At 47.5% G+C, this 15979-nt stretch overlaps 1 protein-coding gene across 2 annotated transcripts in view; it reads left to right on the top strand.

Annotated features, from left to right (window-relative positions):
• ATG16L2 (autophagy related 16 like 2) overlaps positions 1 to 15979 on the top strand; it is a 46236-nt gene that overhangs the window by 25734 nt on the left and 4523 nt on the right. Inside the window, exons 9-17 of one of the 2 annotated variants that reach the window (XM_035115881.3) lie at positions 283 to 391; positions 2070 to 2175; positions 4808 to 4878; positions 8252 to 8323; positions 9722 to 9842; positions 9931 to 10036; positions 13484 to 13633; positions 14667 to 14714; positions 15471 to 15572. In XM_035115881.3, coding sequence (XP_034971772.2) covers positions 283 to 391; positions 2070 to 2175; positions 4808 to 4878; positions 8252 to 8323; positions 9722 to 9842; positions 9931 to 10036; positions 13484 to 13633; positions 14667 to 14714; positions 15471 to 15572 — 885 coding nt within the window. The remainder of the gene's footprint in view (positions 1 to 282; positions 392 to 2069; positions 2176 to 4807; positions 4879 to 8251; positions 8324 to 9721; positions 9843 to 9930; positions 10037 to 13483; positions 13634 to 14666; positions 14715 to 15470; positions 15573 to 15979) is intronic. The other variant, XM_088668890.1, reaches the window with a different exon arrangement.

Here is a 15979-nt window from a genome sequence, read left to right as displayed (position 1 = left end):
CCTATAGTCCTTAATTTGACATCAAAGTAAGTTCAAAATTGCTATGGTTTAGTTCCCTGTTTAGGGAAGTTTTTAATATTTGATGAATTGTTGTATTTTAATCTTTTGTTGGAAGCCACCCAGAGTGGCTGGGGGAACCCAGCCAGATGGGCAGGGTATTAACAACAAACAACAACAACAAATTATTATTATTATTATTATTAGGAAGTTGGAGGGAGGGGGAGAGCAAGATAATGGTGATAATGTCTCTATCCAAGACGGTGCAAAACATTCACCTGTTAGTTTCAGGATGAGACGTGGAAGCTCATTCAGCAACCCGTCGGAGGAACGGTACTATTACACTCCCTCCTGTGTGGCTGCCTGCCTTCCGTCAAGAGTGAGCGACGAACAGGTAAATCTGAAATCCCCAAGCACGAGGGGCCACCTCTTGTCACCTGGGTGCTGCATAAGAAGAACCTGCTGGATGTTTAAAAACAAGTAATGTGTATATCATTGTAAGTGCACAACGTAAAATAAGACTTGGAAAGGGGGGGGGGAGAAGGAAGGAAGGAAGGAAGGAAGGAAGGAAGGAAGGAAGGAAGGAAGGAAGGAAGGAAGGAAGGAAGGAAGGACACCCATATAGAGGTGAAACTCGAAAAATTAGATTTCATTTAATATTCTAATTTTCTGAGGTTGTGAATTTGGGGTTTTCTTCAGCTGTACGCCATAATCATCACAATTACAACAAATAAAGGCTTAACATATCTCGCTTTGCATGTCATGAGTCTATCTCATATATTGGTTTCACCTTTTAAGTTGCATTACTGAAATAAATGAACTTTTCGACGATGCTCAAATTTTTCGAGTTGCACCTGTACAATACAAAACAAAAGCAGAACTTATAAACATTACAAGATTGTTACTGTAGTTAACCTACATTTAACCTGATATAGAAATTAATCCCAAATATCATTAAATTTGTCTATGGCAAGTCTACATTCATACACTCGTGTGTTGCAAACTTGTATATATCTTCTAGCCATTCACCAAAGGGAGCTGCTGGGGAAAATAACTATTGCTATTTTTTATTATTGCATCTATATCCCACCTTTTCCTCCAAGGAGCTCAAGGTGGTGTGCAAAGTTCACCTTGCCCATTCTGTCCTCACAACAACCCTGTGAGGTAGGTTAGATTGAGAGTGTCAGACAGTGAGCTTCATGGCTGAGCAGGGATTTGAACCCTGGTCTCCCAGCTTCTAGTCCAACACTCTAACCACTACACCACACTGCTTCTACCAGTGTCGGAGACAGTGCTGTCTGAATGCCAGTTGCTGGGAATCGCGGGTGGGGAGAGGGCTCTTGTGTTCAAATCCTGCTTGTGGGCTTCCTATGGGGGCATCTGGGTGGCCACTGCGAGAACAGGATGATGGACTAGATGGGCCATTGGCTGGATCCAGCTGCAGGGCTCTTCTTAATAATTCTTCTTAATAATTTGTGTGTCAGCAGGGCCGTCTTAAGCCCACCCAGCGCCCTGGCGCTAGGTCCCTCCAGCGCCCCCCTCCAGCGCCCCTCCAAGGGCCCGGGAGTGCCAAGCGGACCACGGCAGCAGCGGGAGGCCACCTCCGAGGACTCCGCGCTGCATTTCCTTCTCGTTTCCCCAGTGCTGGGTTCTGCTCAGTCAAGCTTCGCCACCAGCGCGTGCACCGTGGGACCAGCAAGAGCTGCTTGGGCGCTGTGCGTGCGCTGGTGGCGAAGCTTGACTGAGCAGAACCCAGCGCTGGGGAAACGAGAAGGAGGCGCAGCGCGGAGTCCTCGGAGTAGGAGCGCAGTCCTGGCCAGATAGCCGGAACCCTGCGCTCACTTGGCACCCTTCCAGCGCCCGGCGCCGTGGTTCTCCGCGCCACTAGCCTCTATGGCTAGGACGGGCCTGTGTGTCTGGCCCCCAGCCCTGACAGAAAGGGAACGCGGCTGGATGATAGGTTTGGGCTGCAATTGTTGCCACAGCAGAATTCCCGTATCTACTCCAGAAGAAGAACTTGTTGTGGACTTCCATGCCTAGTCTCCTTGATTTGTCCTTTGTCCTTTCTCCAGGAAGGCCACGCCTCCGAAATCAATGCTGCCAGGTTCAGTCCCAATTCATCCATGCTGGCCACTGGTGGGGCTGACAAGCTGATCAAGCTCTGGAATGTGGCAGGAGGTGAGTGGATGGGCAGAGGGGCATCAGTTGACGATTGCACACAGCGGGTGGCGCTGGGGTCTCAAGCCCCGAGCCTCCTGGGCTTGCCTATCAGAAAGTCGGTTCGAATACACACGATGGGGTGAGCTCCTAGCTCTGTGCCCCAGCTCCTGCCAAACTTGCAGTTCAAAAGAACGTCAGTGCAAGTGGATAAATAGGCACTGCTGTGGCGGGAAGGTAAACGGCGTATCCGTGCGCTGCTCTGGTTTCTGTCACAGTGTCCCGTTGCGCCTGAAGCAGTTTTTTTTAAAAAAAAATGTATTTATTAAAGATTTTTCAAACAACAGAAACATACAAAAATACAAAACACAAAAAGAAAATACAAAACATAAAAATACAAAATACAAAAAATACAAAAAAGAAAATGCAAAAACAAAAATTCTAACTTGTAACCCTTATTTCTAATCTATTGACTTCCTCTTTCCACCTCCTACTGCGGTTCTTTACATTTCATACTTAAAGTAAAGTAAAGGGACCCCTGACCATTAGGTCCAGTCGTGACCGACTCTGGGGTTGCGCGCTCATCTCGCATTATTGGCCGAGGGAGCCGGCGTACAGCTTCCAGGTCATGTGGCCAGCATGACTAAGCCACTTCTGGCAAACCAGAGCAGCACATGGAAACGCCGTTTACCTTCCCGCTGTAGCGGTTCCTATTTATCTACTTGCACTTTGACGTCCTTTCGAACTGCTAGGTTGGCAGGAGCTGGGACCAAGCAACGGGAGCTCACCCCGTCTCAGGGATTCGAACCACCGACCTTCTGATCAGCAAGCCCTAGGCTCAGTGGTTTAACCACAGCGCCACCTGGGTCCCTATTTCATACTTAGTAAGTTCTAAATCTTATATAAGCTCTAATTATTACTTCAATATTATCTTATTACTATATCTTTTATATCTTGTCCTTATAAACTCAATCTATATCTTACTTCCTAATTAATTTATCCTTAACTTCTTTCAATACATATTTCACACCCTTGTATTATGTACAACCTCTTTGTATCTCCCTCACTTCCATTGGTTCAATCTATAATACGCTTATTTTTCAAATAAATTTTAAATTTGTTCCAATCTTCTTCCGCTGCTTCTTCACTCCGATCCCGAAGTCTCCCCGTCAATTCAGACAGTTCCATATATTCTATCAGCTTCTTCTGCCATTCATCCACCGTTGCCTGAAGCAGTTTTGTCCTGCTGGCCACATGACCTGGAAAGCTGTCTGTGGACAAACGCCGGCTCCCTCGGCCTGAAAGCGAGATGAGCTCCGCAACCCCATAGTCGCCTTTGACTGGACTTCACCGTCCAGGGGTCCTTTACCTTTTACCTTTACCTTGACAGGGACACAGGTGGCACTGTGGTCTAAACCACTGAGCCTCTTGGGCTTGCCGATCGGATGGGGTGAGCTCCTGTTGCTCTGTCCCAGCTTCTGCCAACCTAGCAGTTTGAAAGCATGTCAGTGCAAGTAGATAAATAGGTATCGTTGTGGTGGGAAGGTAAATGGTGTTTCTGTGCACTCTGACTCTCGTGACGGTGTCCCGTTGAGCCAGAAGCGGTTTAGTCATGCCGGCCACATGACCTGGAAAGCCGCCTGCGGACAAACACCGGCTCCCTCGGCCAATAACATGAGATGAGCGCCACAACCCCATAGTCACCTTGGACTTAACCGTCCAGGGGCCCTTTACCTTTACCATTTTACTTAAAGGTAAAGGTAAAGGTAAAGGGACCCCTGACCATTAGGTCCAGTCGTGACCGACTCTGGGGTTGCGGCGCTCATCTCGCGTTATTGGCCGAGGGAGCTGGCGTACAGCTTCCAGGTCATGTGGCCAGCATGACTAAACCGCTTCTTGCAAACCAGAGCAGCGCATGGAAACTCCATTTAGCTTCCTGCCGCAGGGGTACCTATTTATCTACTTGCACTTTGATGTGCTTTCGAACTGCTAGGTTGGCAGGAGCTGGGACCGAGCAACGGGAGCTCACCCCGTTGCAGGGATTCGAACCGCCAACCTTCTGATCAGCAAGCCCTAGGCTTTGTGGTTTAACACACAGCGCCACCTGCGTCCCACCGTTTTACTTGTTGCACACTAATTTTTTTCATGTGTAAAAGTATTAGAGATCTCTGCCAGCTTCCTGCTAGGGATGGCAACTAGGGCTACTCAAACCTCTTGAGATCACGCAAGTGAGTTGCTGCCTCTGCTTTTATAAGAGATTTCTGGCCTTGACTCTAGGTTTTGCTTCTGCATCAATCTTTTCTTGAGGCCCGTTCCTTCCTTTAAGAAACAAAACAAAACAAACAAACAGTCTTGCCAATGCATGGAAGTAGAAGCCGATCTTATCCGTTGAATTGGATCTTATCAGGTGTGCGAGGGATTTTGCTTAGCTGACCTTCAGTCCTGCAGGTGACATAAGATTTTCGCAAGGCAGAGTCGTGGAACAAGGAGAAAAGATCTCAGATCCCAGGCGGGAGAACCTCTCTCTCTTTGGAAAGTATATTGTCTGCTTCTTGCAGAGTTCCCTGGTGCTTTCTTAAATATTTGGGGAAGTGTGGGGTCTAATCGTTGCTGCTCTGGGTCACCTTCCCTGTTCTGTTTTGCCTGCCTGCAGGGCGAATGGAGAAAATGAAGACACTAGAAGGCGCCAACGGAGCCATCACCAGCGTCGAGTTTGACCCATCGGTGAGTGTCAATCGCAGCAGGGCAAACACTGCTGGTTGCTCGGAGGAGACACTGTGGTTTGGCCTTGCCTGGAAGTTGCACTCGCTCTGCAAAGGGCTTTTCCTCCTTGCCTTATTATACTGAACCAGGCCAAGCGGTTTAACTAGCCCAGGCACATCCAACTCTATAGAGTCTGCGATCTACTCCCAGTATAATCAAACTGGCAGTCATTGCCCATAGCTGTTCAGCTTTTTTTGGGGGGGAGCCCACAGTTGGAGAGCTTCTTTTAGGGGGGAGTCTAGAGATGCTGAGGTTTTTTTGGGAAGGGTTGCCTTTAATAGCCCACCCAACAGCCTGAAGCCACCCCTTCTTCCTCCACTCTGCCCCAGATGAAGGGAATAAAACCTTTCACAGCACCGCCAAAACATAGTGATGGGGGCAGGGCACGTCACGATCGCTCAGGAGCAACAGGGCGACCTCTTTTTTTTACTCCTGAGATCGACCTGGAGAACCCTGCCGATCGATCTGTCGATCGCGCTCGACCGGTTGGACATTGCTGATCTAGCCCAATATTGTCAACTCGGTAAAGGTAAAGAGACCCCTGACCATTAGGTCCAGTCGTGACCGACTCTGGGGTTGCGCGCTCATCTCGCATTATTGGCCGAGGGAGCCAGCGTATAGCTTCCAGGTCATGTGGCCAGCATGACAAAGCCGCTTCTGGAGAACCAGAGCAGCACATGGAAACGCCGTTTACCTTCCCGCTATAGCGGTTCCTATTTATCTATTTGCATTTTGACGTGCTTTCGAACTGCTAGGTTGGCAGGAGCTGGGACCGAGCAACGGGAGCTCACCCCGTTGCAGGGATTCGAACTGCTGACCTTCTGATCAGCAAGCCCTAGGCTCAGTGGTTTAACCACAGCGCCACCTGGGTCCCTTTGTCAACTCGGACTGGCAGCAATTCACCGGCTTCTCAGACCGAGGAAAGTCTTTCCCATCACAGTGGAGCAAAGGATACTAGCTTCACATATACTCTAACTAGAATCATAGAATCATATAAAGAATAAATTATTATTAGTATTATTATTATTATTATTATTATTACTCCTCACCAGCCTGGGTTCCCCCAAGAGGCTTTAGGCTACAGATCCCATCAGCCCCAGCGAGCGCAGTAGTCCAATCCATTGGGGGGGGGCACCAGGTTGGGGAAGACTGATCTGTGAGTTTCACACATTAAAGTCTTAGCTGTTGTTCCTGCACTCCAGAGGGTTGAGCTAGATGACCCCTGGGGTCCCTTGTGACTCTACAGTTCTAGGATGTTAGCACCTGCGTGTTAGAGGAGTGACAGGATGATTGACTAGGTGGGGCCTAGGCCTGATCCAGCAGGCACTTCTTACGTTCTTCCTCTTCTTCTTCCTCATCATTTCATATCTCTACCGCTTTATATTTTTAAAGGGGGGGATCTCAAACCAGTTTACAACCTACATCAAGTAAAACAGTCCATAATAAAACATTAGTGACGAAAGTACACTTTGAATGTACACATTCAAAGCAACACAACTGACTGGAAGCGAAAAATATTATCTTAAAGATTTCCAAATAAAATGGTACAAAAGAGGTCAACTGCAGATCGCACGCTGAACACAGCAAAGTTAACAACAACAACTAAAGTTGTCTGAAACATTTCAGAGGAGAACATTGCTCAATATAAAATGTCCAACATAAAATGCACGTTGAAAGCAACCTCGCTCGCAAGAGAATAAAAAAGATTATCATAAGCACAGGACAGATCAGGAGTCAGGGCTAGATCAAACATTACCTCCCAGCTACAACTTTGCTGTTTTAAAGGCGAGTGTGACCTTGTCTAGACTGAACACCGCCTGTCTAATTATATGTCTCTATGGTAAATCATGAGGCTCTTAACCTCAGGGTCGTGGATTGGAGCCCCATGTTTGGCAAAAGATTTCTGCATTGCAAGGGGTTAGATGAAATGACCACTGTGGGTTCCTTCCAGCTTTACAAACCTATGATTCTATGATTCTATGAACTACCTCCCAACTGTACCTCCGACTTATAGGGACTGAGCCGCACTGTTAGCATTGCCATTTTGACAGATCGGGTAACAGGAGAAGGAAAAGACCCTCTCTCTGCCATAGCCCCTAGTATTCGGAGCAGGTAGTGCCCAAATATTATGGAAGGGCTGAACTCCTGATGTGAGACAGTTTCCAGCGGGGGCTCTTTGGAAAGAGGTGTTTCCTGCCCACGTCCACCAGGGGGCAGCATGGGGCTTCCTGCGGAGGCTGTTGCCATGCCAACGCGGTCCTTTGCAATCATCATTCCCCCCCCCCCCAAAAAATAAGAGATTTCTCCTCCTCCTACGATAGGAACCAAAGGCAGGGAGGATGTGGGGCTCCCCACAGGCCAGCTGCAGCCACCTGGCGAAAGGGATTGCAGAACGAACTTTTCCAAGCTCATTAGCGGGACGGATGGCCGTCCCAAAAGTCAAACAAAATGCTAGGCGGTTGGAAAAGAAGCAGGGAGAAGTACAGAAGGAAGCCCTTTGGGCGGCCCTCCTCCAAACGGGGGCTCTGCTCCCCACAATGAGTTCTGCTTGTAGAATCATAGAGTTGGAGGGGGACCCTGAGGGTCATCTAGTCCAACCCCTGGCAATGCGGTCCGACATGAGAGCAGGAAGGGTGGACTAAGCAGATGGAGAAAAGTCGGCCTCCCTCTTACTCCTAAAACGTGGGGAAATATCAATTTCTGTGGAATGGCAAGAGCTTCAGGGGGACAGACATGCAGAAGGGCCTCATTAACCAGTTTAATAGAATCCATTGCAATTTGATGTTGTTGTTGTTGTTATTAGAATTTATGTACCGCCCTATACCCAGAGGTCTCGGGGAGGTTTGCAGAACGAAATAAAAATAAAAAACAGTGGCGATTGCCGTTTTGTTTTCCCCAAAAGTCCCTATTCCAAGGTGCTTTCTGAATTTTGGGGAATTCAAAATGGTTGCTTGCTCACTGACAGCTCCCATGGTAGTGGGGGGCAGCTGAATATATACAGAGACCCCACACGCTTCTGCAGAGCGGATAGAGTGTTTAGCCAGCAGCTTATTTTTCTATTTTACTGTCCTAAATATCTCTTCAAAGAAAAGGCAGTGACTGAAGCGGACTTGTTAATAATAATAATAATGAGGCTGTGTGATTCTGTCCATTCTTGCTTTTAATCCTGAACTACTAGGGGAATCGTTTTTGTGAGTTATTTCGGTTCAGACCCACTTGCCCATCTTATAGACCTTGAAACCCAGTGCCAAGCCAAGTTCCACAGCCAGGGCAGAGCAGAGGTGGCTGGTCTGATTCCCCCTCCAAACTCACTCTCTCTTTCTGTCCCCGGAAGGGATTTCACGTCTTGGCTGCTACGTACAACAATGCTGCTCATCTATGGAAGATTGACGACTGCCGTTTCAAGGTGAGATCAACCGAATTCCTTTCGCTTGGGGCGGAGGGGTGCAGTTGTGCGATGGGAAACTATTAAGCCAGGTTTCAGGGCCGAGGAAGGAATCTGAACCCACTCTTTATTGTGGAATCGGAGCAAATGGCAGTCCATGGAAAAGTTGAATTGCCATTTGCTCCAATTCAGCTGCAGAGATCGGTTTTTCATGGGTAAAGCAGCAAGGGTGTGTGTGTGGGGGGGGAACACCAGCCCTAACATGTGACATGATAGAAGTTTACAAAATTGTGCCTGGCCTTGAGAAAAAAGATAGAGAAAAGTTTTCCTCCCTTTCTCCTAACGTTAGAGCTCATGGGCACCCAGTGAAGCTGAATGTTGGAGATAAAAGACAGTACATGCATGGTTAAACCATGGAACTCCCTGCTACAGGAGGCGGTGATGGCCACCAACATGGATGGCTTGAAAAGAGGATTAGACAAATTCATGGCTGTTGGTGGCCACTAGCCAGGAGGGCTATGCTCTGCCTTTCACCCCTGGAGGTAGCAGGGATTCTGAATCCCAGTTTCTGGAAACCACGGGAGGGGAGAGTTGCTCTTGTGCACAAATTCTCCTTTGTGTAATTTATTTATTTATCAAATTTTTATACCGCCCTATTACCCAGAGGTCTCAGGGCAGTTCATAGAACCAAATCAAAATATAAAACCACAATACAGTGGTACCTCGCTAGACGAATGCCCCGCTAGACGAATTTTTCACTAGACGAATGGGTTTTGCGATCGGATGTTGCCTCGCAAGACGAATTCGTTTTGTGAAAAATTCATCTAGCGAATTGCGGTTTCCCATAGGAATGCATTGAAATTCAATTAATGCGTTCCTATGGGCAAAAAATAAAAATAAATTTCTATGCATTCTTATGGGATTTGCTAGACGATTTTTTCGCAAAACGAATTGACTCACAGAATGAATTAAATTCGTCTAGCGAGGCACCACTGTATATCTGCAATATTAGCAACCTAATAACAACCCCCCCTTAAAATAAAAAGAACCACATTTTTAAAGGGCATAGGATATAAATCAGGTCAATCAAATGCCTGGTTGAAAAGGAACATTTTTATGGGGAGCCACTGCAGAGAAGGCCCCGTACTCGTGTTGCTACTCTCCGGACCTCTCGAGGAGGAGGCACACGAAGGAGGGCCTCAGAAGATGATCTCAGGGTCTGGGTAGGTTCATATGGAAATAGGCGGTCCTTCCGTAATGGGCCTCTGGTTGGCCACTGTGAGAACAGGATGCTGGAGCCTGATCCAGGAGGCTCCACTTGGGTTCTTATGTTCTCAGAGCTTCCATGCTTTGTGTCCAATAGGAGGAGCACTGAAAAGCAACTAATCTCTTAACGCCCCCAACTCTTCTCTCGCCTAGGAGGTTCTGACGGGGCACACAGACAAAGTGACGGCTGCCAGGTTCAGAGCCACCCGGCACCAAGCTGTGACGGGCAGCCGGGACAGGACAATGAAGGAGTGGGATTTGACCAAAGGGGCGTGTAAGTGATGGCCAACTCTTCCGGTGGGGATGGAGGGCCCTGATCCAGCTCCTTTCCCTGACACGACTGTCTATGGCTTTTCTGGCAGGCTACAGAACCATCGACGTCTTCTCCTATTGCAACGATATTGTGTGTTGCGACACCTTCATCATCAGTGGACACCATGACAAGACCATCCGTTTCTGGGACAGCAGGTGAGAGCCCACCAAGCAGCCAGAGGAGGATGCAACCAGGCTTGGCCTTGTCGTTTTCCAGGGCCTTTTCAGTTGTGGCACCAATATTTTTTCCATTATATTATTTTACTTGGTAAAACCTGAACACCAGCTGATCGGTTTTTTGTTTTGTTTTTAAATACATCAAAATGGTTTACAAAGAGAATAAAACAATAAATGCTTGGGGAAAGCAACTGAAATGATAAATTCAGCAGTAAACTAAAAGCAAGCATTCTACATGTCTGGGTAGGCCAAAAATGTTTTAAGCAAGTGCCAAAAAGAGAATGGTGATGTCAATAGGCAGGGAGTTCCAGAGTGTCATACTGAAAGACCGATTTCTTAGAAATGCAGAACCGGTGTTATTTGGTACCCGTGGCACTGCTGGTTTCTGCATCTTGTCCAATGTCTTCCCAATGAAGATCTAGGCTCCATCTTCCTGCTCTTTCTTCCAGCTTGTCGGAATGGGCTTTCCCCCATCTCCTCTGAGTCCCCCCTCTCCATTTCCATATTTCTCATTGCATCTGGTCGGCCCGGTAAGAACTGCATACAGGACTAGATGGGTCTTCATTCTCGTCCAGCTTCAGAGCTCTATTTATTTTCAAGTTTCCCTGTTTATGATGCATCTGATGCTCCCATCCACAAAAGCTTATGCTATGAAACATTTGTTAGTCTTCAATGCGCCAAAGCTCTGAAAGGTAAAGGTAAAGGACCCCTGGACAGTTAAGTCCAGTCAAAGGCAACTATGGGGTTGTGGTGCTAATCTCGCTTTTAGGCCAAGAGAGCCGACGTTTGTCCACAGACAGCTTTCCGGGTCATGTGGCCAGCAGGACTAAACCGCTTCTGGCACAGCAGGACACCGTGACGGAAACCAGAGTGCATGGAAAAGGCGTTTACCTTCCTGCTGCAGTGGTACCTATTTATCTACTTGCACTGGCGTGCTTTTGAACTGCTAGGTTGGCAGGAGCTGGGACAGAGCAACGGGAGCTCACCCTGTCGCAGGGATTCGAATTGCCGACCTTCCGATCAGCAAGCCCAAGAAGCTCAGTGGTTTAGACCGCAGCATCACCTGCCTCTCATTTAGTATTGCTGCTGTCTTTGTTCTTGGCTGGGTCAATGGGTGGTTTGGTGCTGTTATTGGGTTGTTGTTTTTTACCATCTTTGCATAGCTGCCAAGTTATCCCTTTTTTAAAGGGATTTTCCCTTATGCTGAATAGGCTTCCTCGCGAGAAAAGGGAAAACTTGGCAGCTATGTCTTTGTTTGCTTTGGCCCAAGCTAAACCTATGCTTGAGGCAGCTTACAACATGGAAACATGGGCATAATTAAAAACTATAAGCAAAGTAGTCATAAGCAATAAATAAAATCAAAAGTTAAACAATCCCCACCTAAGTCACAATAAGATATAAAAACATTACTATCGGTAACAGCAAAATTAACCCCTCTGAAATTAAAACCTGACCCCTCAACAAACCTCCCTAAGCAATACCCCTAACTTGGAATTCCTGTATTGCAGGGGGTTGGACTAGATGATCGCCAGGGGTCCTTCCAACTCTACAAGTCTCTGAGGGCTGCAAAATCTCTTCCCTTCCTCACCAGCCTCTTAACAGACAAGCAACAGGTTGCTGTTGCTGTTGCTGCTATTTCCATGCCTCACCTTCTCTATTTATAGCTGCTGTCCTTTGACGGGGTTGTACTGAGTGTGACCCCCCAACCGCCTCTCCTTTGTTACGGAATTCTTGTTCCGTGGATCAGGAAGGTCGGGATGTTAAGGGATGCCCTGCTGTTTTGCCTGCATCCCTATGTGCTCAGAGTGCCATTCTCAAAGAGGAGAGAGATCCTTAACGGAAAAGAAAAGGTCTGTGTGTGACAGCCTCTGAGCCAGGGAGATGCTTTTGTTGTTTAGTCGTGTCCGACTCTTCGTGATCCCATGGACCATAGCACGCCAGGCACTCCTGTCTTGCACTGCCTCCCGCAGTTTGGTCAAACTCATGTTCGTAGCTTCGAGAACACTGTCCAGTCATCTCGTCCTCTGTCGTCCCCTTCTCCTTGTGCCCTCCATCTTTCCCAACATCAGGGTCTTTTCCAGGGAGTCTTCTCTTCTCATGAGGTGGCCAAAGTATTGGAGCCTCAGCTTCACGATCTGTCCTTCCAGGGAGCACTCAGGGCTGATTTCCTTCAGAATGGATAGGTTTGATCTTCTTGCAGTCCATGGGACTCTCAAGAGTCTCCTCCAGCACCATGATTCAAAAGCATCAATTCTTCGGCGATCAGCCTTCTTTATGTTCCAGCTCTCAGTTCCATATATCACTACTGGGAAAACCATAGCTTTAACTATACGGACCTTTGTCGGCAAGGTGATGTCTCTGCTTTTTAAGATGCTGTCTAGGTTTGTCATTGCTTTTCTCCCAAGAAGCAGGCGTCTTTTAATTTTGTGGCTGCTGTCACCATCTGCAGTGATCAAGGAGCCCAGGAAAGTAAAATCTCTCCCTGCCTCAGGGAGATGCCAGGGGGCTGCATTCATCTGCCCAGCTACCTGCCCTGCCTCTTCCATTGCCACAAAGGGATATCCTTCCTGGAGACTCTGATTCAGTGACTCCCAAATAGCTGAGTACTGCAGAACCCCTGTTTTCCCAAAGCCAAGCTATGGACTCTGCTTTTGAAGATGTGGAGATATCTGCGGTAGTTTTTCTTCCGTGAATGGTGCCACAAAAACCCTCCGGCATGTCTCAGCGCAAAACCCAGGGCGCTGGAATGTCATGGGGAGAAAGAGGGAGGAAGAAAAGCACATTCCTCATGTCCACCAGCTTTGGGATGCTCAGAATTACTATGCAAATTATCTGAAGAAGTGTGCATGCTCATGAAGGCTCATACCAATAACAAACATAGCTGGTCTCTAAGGTGCTACTGGAAGAATTTTTATTTTATATTGTTTCGACTACGGCAGACCAACACAGCTACCTACCCGTATGCAAATTATGTTAATGGCATGCAAATTAAGTCCACTAATTGCTTGCAACTGTCTGGCTATTAATATGTTTGTACTATGTAATCCTCAGTGTTAAATAAACTGCCCGGTGTTGTTGTTTTTTTAAAAAAATCATTATTATGCATCATTCCTGAATTAATTAATTTATTTAGATACCACTTAATGCCAAAATAGGCGTTTAAGCGGTTTATAAAAAAACCAGTTCCGCAAACGTTGAAGTAAAAACCTGCAATTAAAATACATACAGATAGAAGCAATTGCATGAAAGCATTAAAATATAAGTATCTGTAATTTAAAATATGCAATAAAACAACCCTATGAAAAACAACACAGCAATTTAAACAGGAGACTTTGGTCCAGAGCACTTGGGGCTCTCATATTTCAGCAAGATGTTTAATGACATCATGGTGACGCCACAATGCACCCTGCCGTCTTCCTCCTCCAGAGATCCCCGCTGCACACAGGTGATCCCTGTGGAAGGCAAGGTCACCTCCTTGAGCATCAGTCCCGACCAGATGCACCTACTGAGCTGCTCCAGGGACAACGCCCTCAAAGTCATTGACCTTCGAATGCACAACATCCGGCAGGTCTTCAGGTAAGGAGCCAGGGACCGAGGGGAGTGGCAGCACCTGGGCAGCACCCAGCCAAATCAACAGGAGGTCAGGCTTGGAGATAAGAGGGCTTTCTCTCTTTGGCGATCCCTCGTAGCCGAGTAAGACTGTCTTCCATGAACATGTTTTTTTAACAGTGAGTCCGTAAGCAACTGTGGAGGCCACTTCTGGATCCACACGTCCTTCCACAGTGGGCTTCCACGGAGCCTAGGGCTTGCCGATCAGAGGTTTGGTGGTTCGAATCCCCGCGACGGGGTGAGCTCTTGTTGCTCGGCCCCAGCTCCTGCCAACCTAGCAGTTCGAACGCACGTCAAAGCACAAGTAGATAAATAGGTACCACTCCGGCAGCAAGGTAAACTGTGTTTCCGTGCGCTACTCTGGTTTGCCAGAAGTGGCTTAGTCATGCTGGCCATATGACCCGGAAAAACGGTCTGCAGACAAACGCCGGCTCCCTCGGCCAGTAAAGCGAGATGAGCACGCAACCCCAGAGTCATCCGCGACTAGACCTAACGGTCAGGGGTACCTTTATCTTTACACACCCACTCACCTTCCTTGCAACCCCCTCCCCATCTCTGCATCCAGAGTTCAGAACATTCCTCTGCCAAAACAACATGTCGTGCATTTCACCCCAACTCAAAACTGAACATGGACCTATTAGGTTCAGAATTAAAGTTGCTGGCAAGATATCTTCCATCCAGGACTCGGCTATCGGCATCAGGGGCTGCTGCCTTCGAGCAAGAGGCTAGAAGCACCCAAAATATTCTTTAGCTCAGATTGCAGTTGAAACCGGAAAAGAATTCCTGGCTTCTCCTTCGTTTGAGGAAAGAGCTCAGCAGGCAGGTTTCTCATTTCTGTTCCTAACAGGGATGGGTTTTTAAGATCCTTTGGTTATTGGGTATCACAGGAAAATCTGGCCAGGATGCAAGTTATTTGAGACATGTGAACCTGGATGAGATGTCTCCCTTTCTGTTTGCACGGAGTTGGCGAGGGTTCACGACCCCCTTTTTGTTTCCATAGGGCTGAGGGATTCAAGTGCGGTTCTGATGGGACCAAAGCAGTGTTCAGGTGAGTCTTTGGCGTTTTGAAGTCAACAGGTAAGGATCCAGCTTTCCTCAGCCAGCCTGGTAACTTTCAGATGAAAGTGCTGGAGTCACGTATAAGCTAAACAAGCTCTAGCTTAGGGCCCCACTCCCTTGGGGGCCCCAAAAAAATTAAAGGGAAAAAACCACTGGATGTACATTTCCAAAATATAAGTTAGAAAACAAATAAAATAAAACCTACGTACAGCAACCGTGTTTTGTGTTGTGTAGGCTCCTATGATGGAAGTCATGGGCCCGGACTGCTCGCCTGCCCCCTAAATTATCACTGGTTTGTTCCTTTCTATATATAGGGTGCCTACATTCTGCAGGGACTGGGTGCAAGGCAACATGTGCAAATGACTTTACATACCTATTAGGTCCATAACTTACCATCTAGCATATACCATATTCAACACAAAAAGCAGCGACCATTTGTTGTTGACAAATGACTAAACAACAACAACAACATATAGGGTGCCTACATTCTGCATGGACTGGTTGCATGGCAACATGTGCAAATGGCTTGAGATACCTATTAGGTCCATAAATGACCATACAGCATATATTCTACACAAAAAAACAGTGACCATTTGTTGTTGACAAAGGACAGCTGGACATAGAAAGGGCCCCATTCCCTTCAGTAGCTTAGGGCCTCATCAAACTTAAATATGGCCCTGGAACCAGGTCTCTCTCTTCTCCTTCATCCCACTGATTGACAGGCGTTCCTTCCCTCTTTCTCCAGCCCCGATAAAAACTATGCCCTGGTTGGCTCCGCAGACGGCGCTCTCTACCTGTGGAACATGGAGACGGGGAAGCTAGAGACCAGCCTGCCTGGAGTGCACAGGTGAGAAAGAACCTTCTAGGGGTTGCAGCACACCAAAATCCGGATTTATTTCTTTTCTTTGTTTTAAAAAAAGAAAGAGCCTTCCCCTTTTCTCTCAGGCTGTCATCCCCCCAACACACTTGGCTTTAACAAGAATACAGAACTGTGTCGCCTACCGAAAGTACAGTACAGGCATCTCCAAACTTCGGCCCTCCAGATGTTTTGGACTACAGTTCCCATCTTCCCCAACCACTGGTCCTGTTAGCTAGGGATCATGGGAGTTGTAGGCCAAAACATCTGGAGGGCCGCAGTTTGGAGATGCCTGGTACAGTATGACCTCCACTTAGGTGCATTTAACTTACGGGATTCCAACTGTGCTGTTGAAGGCAGGCTGGTTGAACTAGTGCAAAGAGCTTAAAAGGTCACAG

Source organism: Zootoca vivipara, chromosome 4 (genome assembly GCF_965207765.1).
Source record: "Zootoca vivipara chromosome 4, rZooViv2.hap1.1, whole genome shotgun sequence".
Lineage (NCBI taxonomy): Eukaryota > Metazoa > Chordata > Lepidosauria > Squamata > Lacertidae > Zootoca > Zootoca vivipara.
This window is presented reverse-complemented; position numbering and strand designations above follow the sequence as displayed.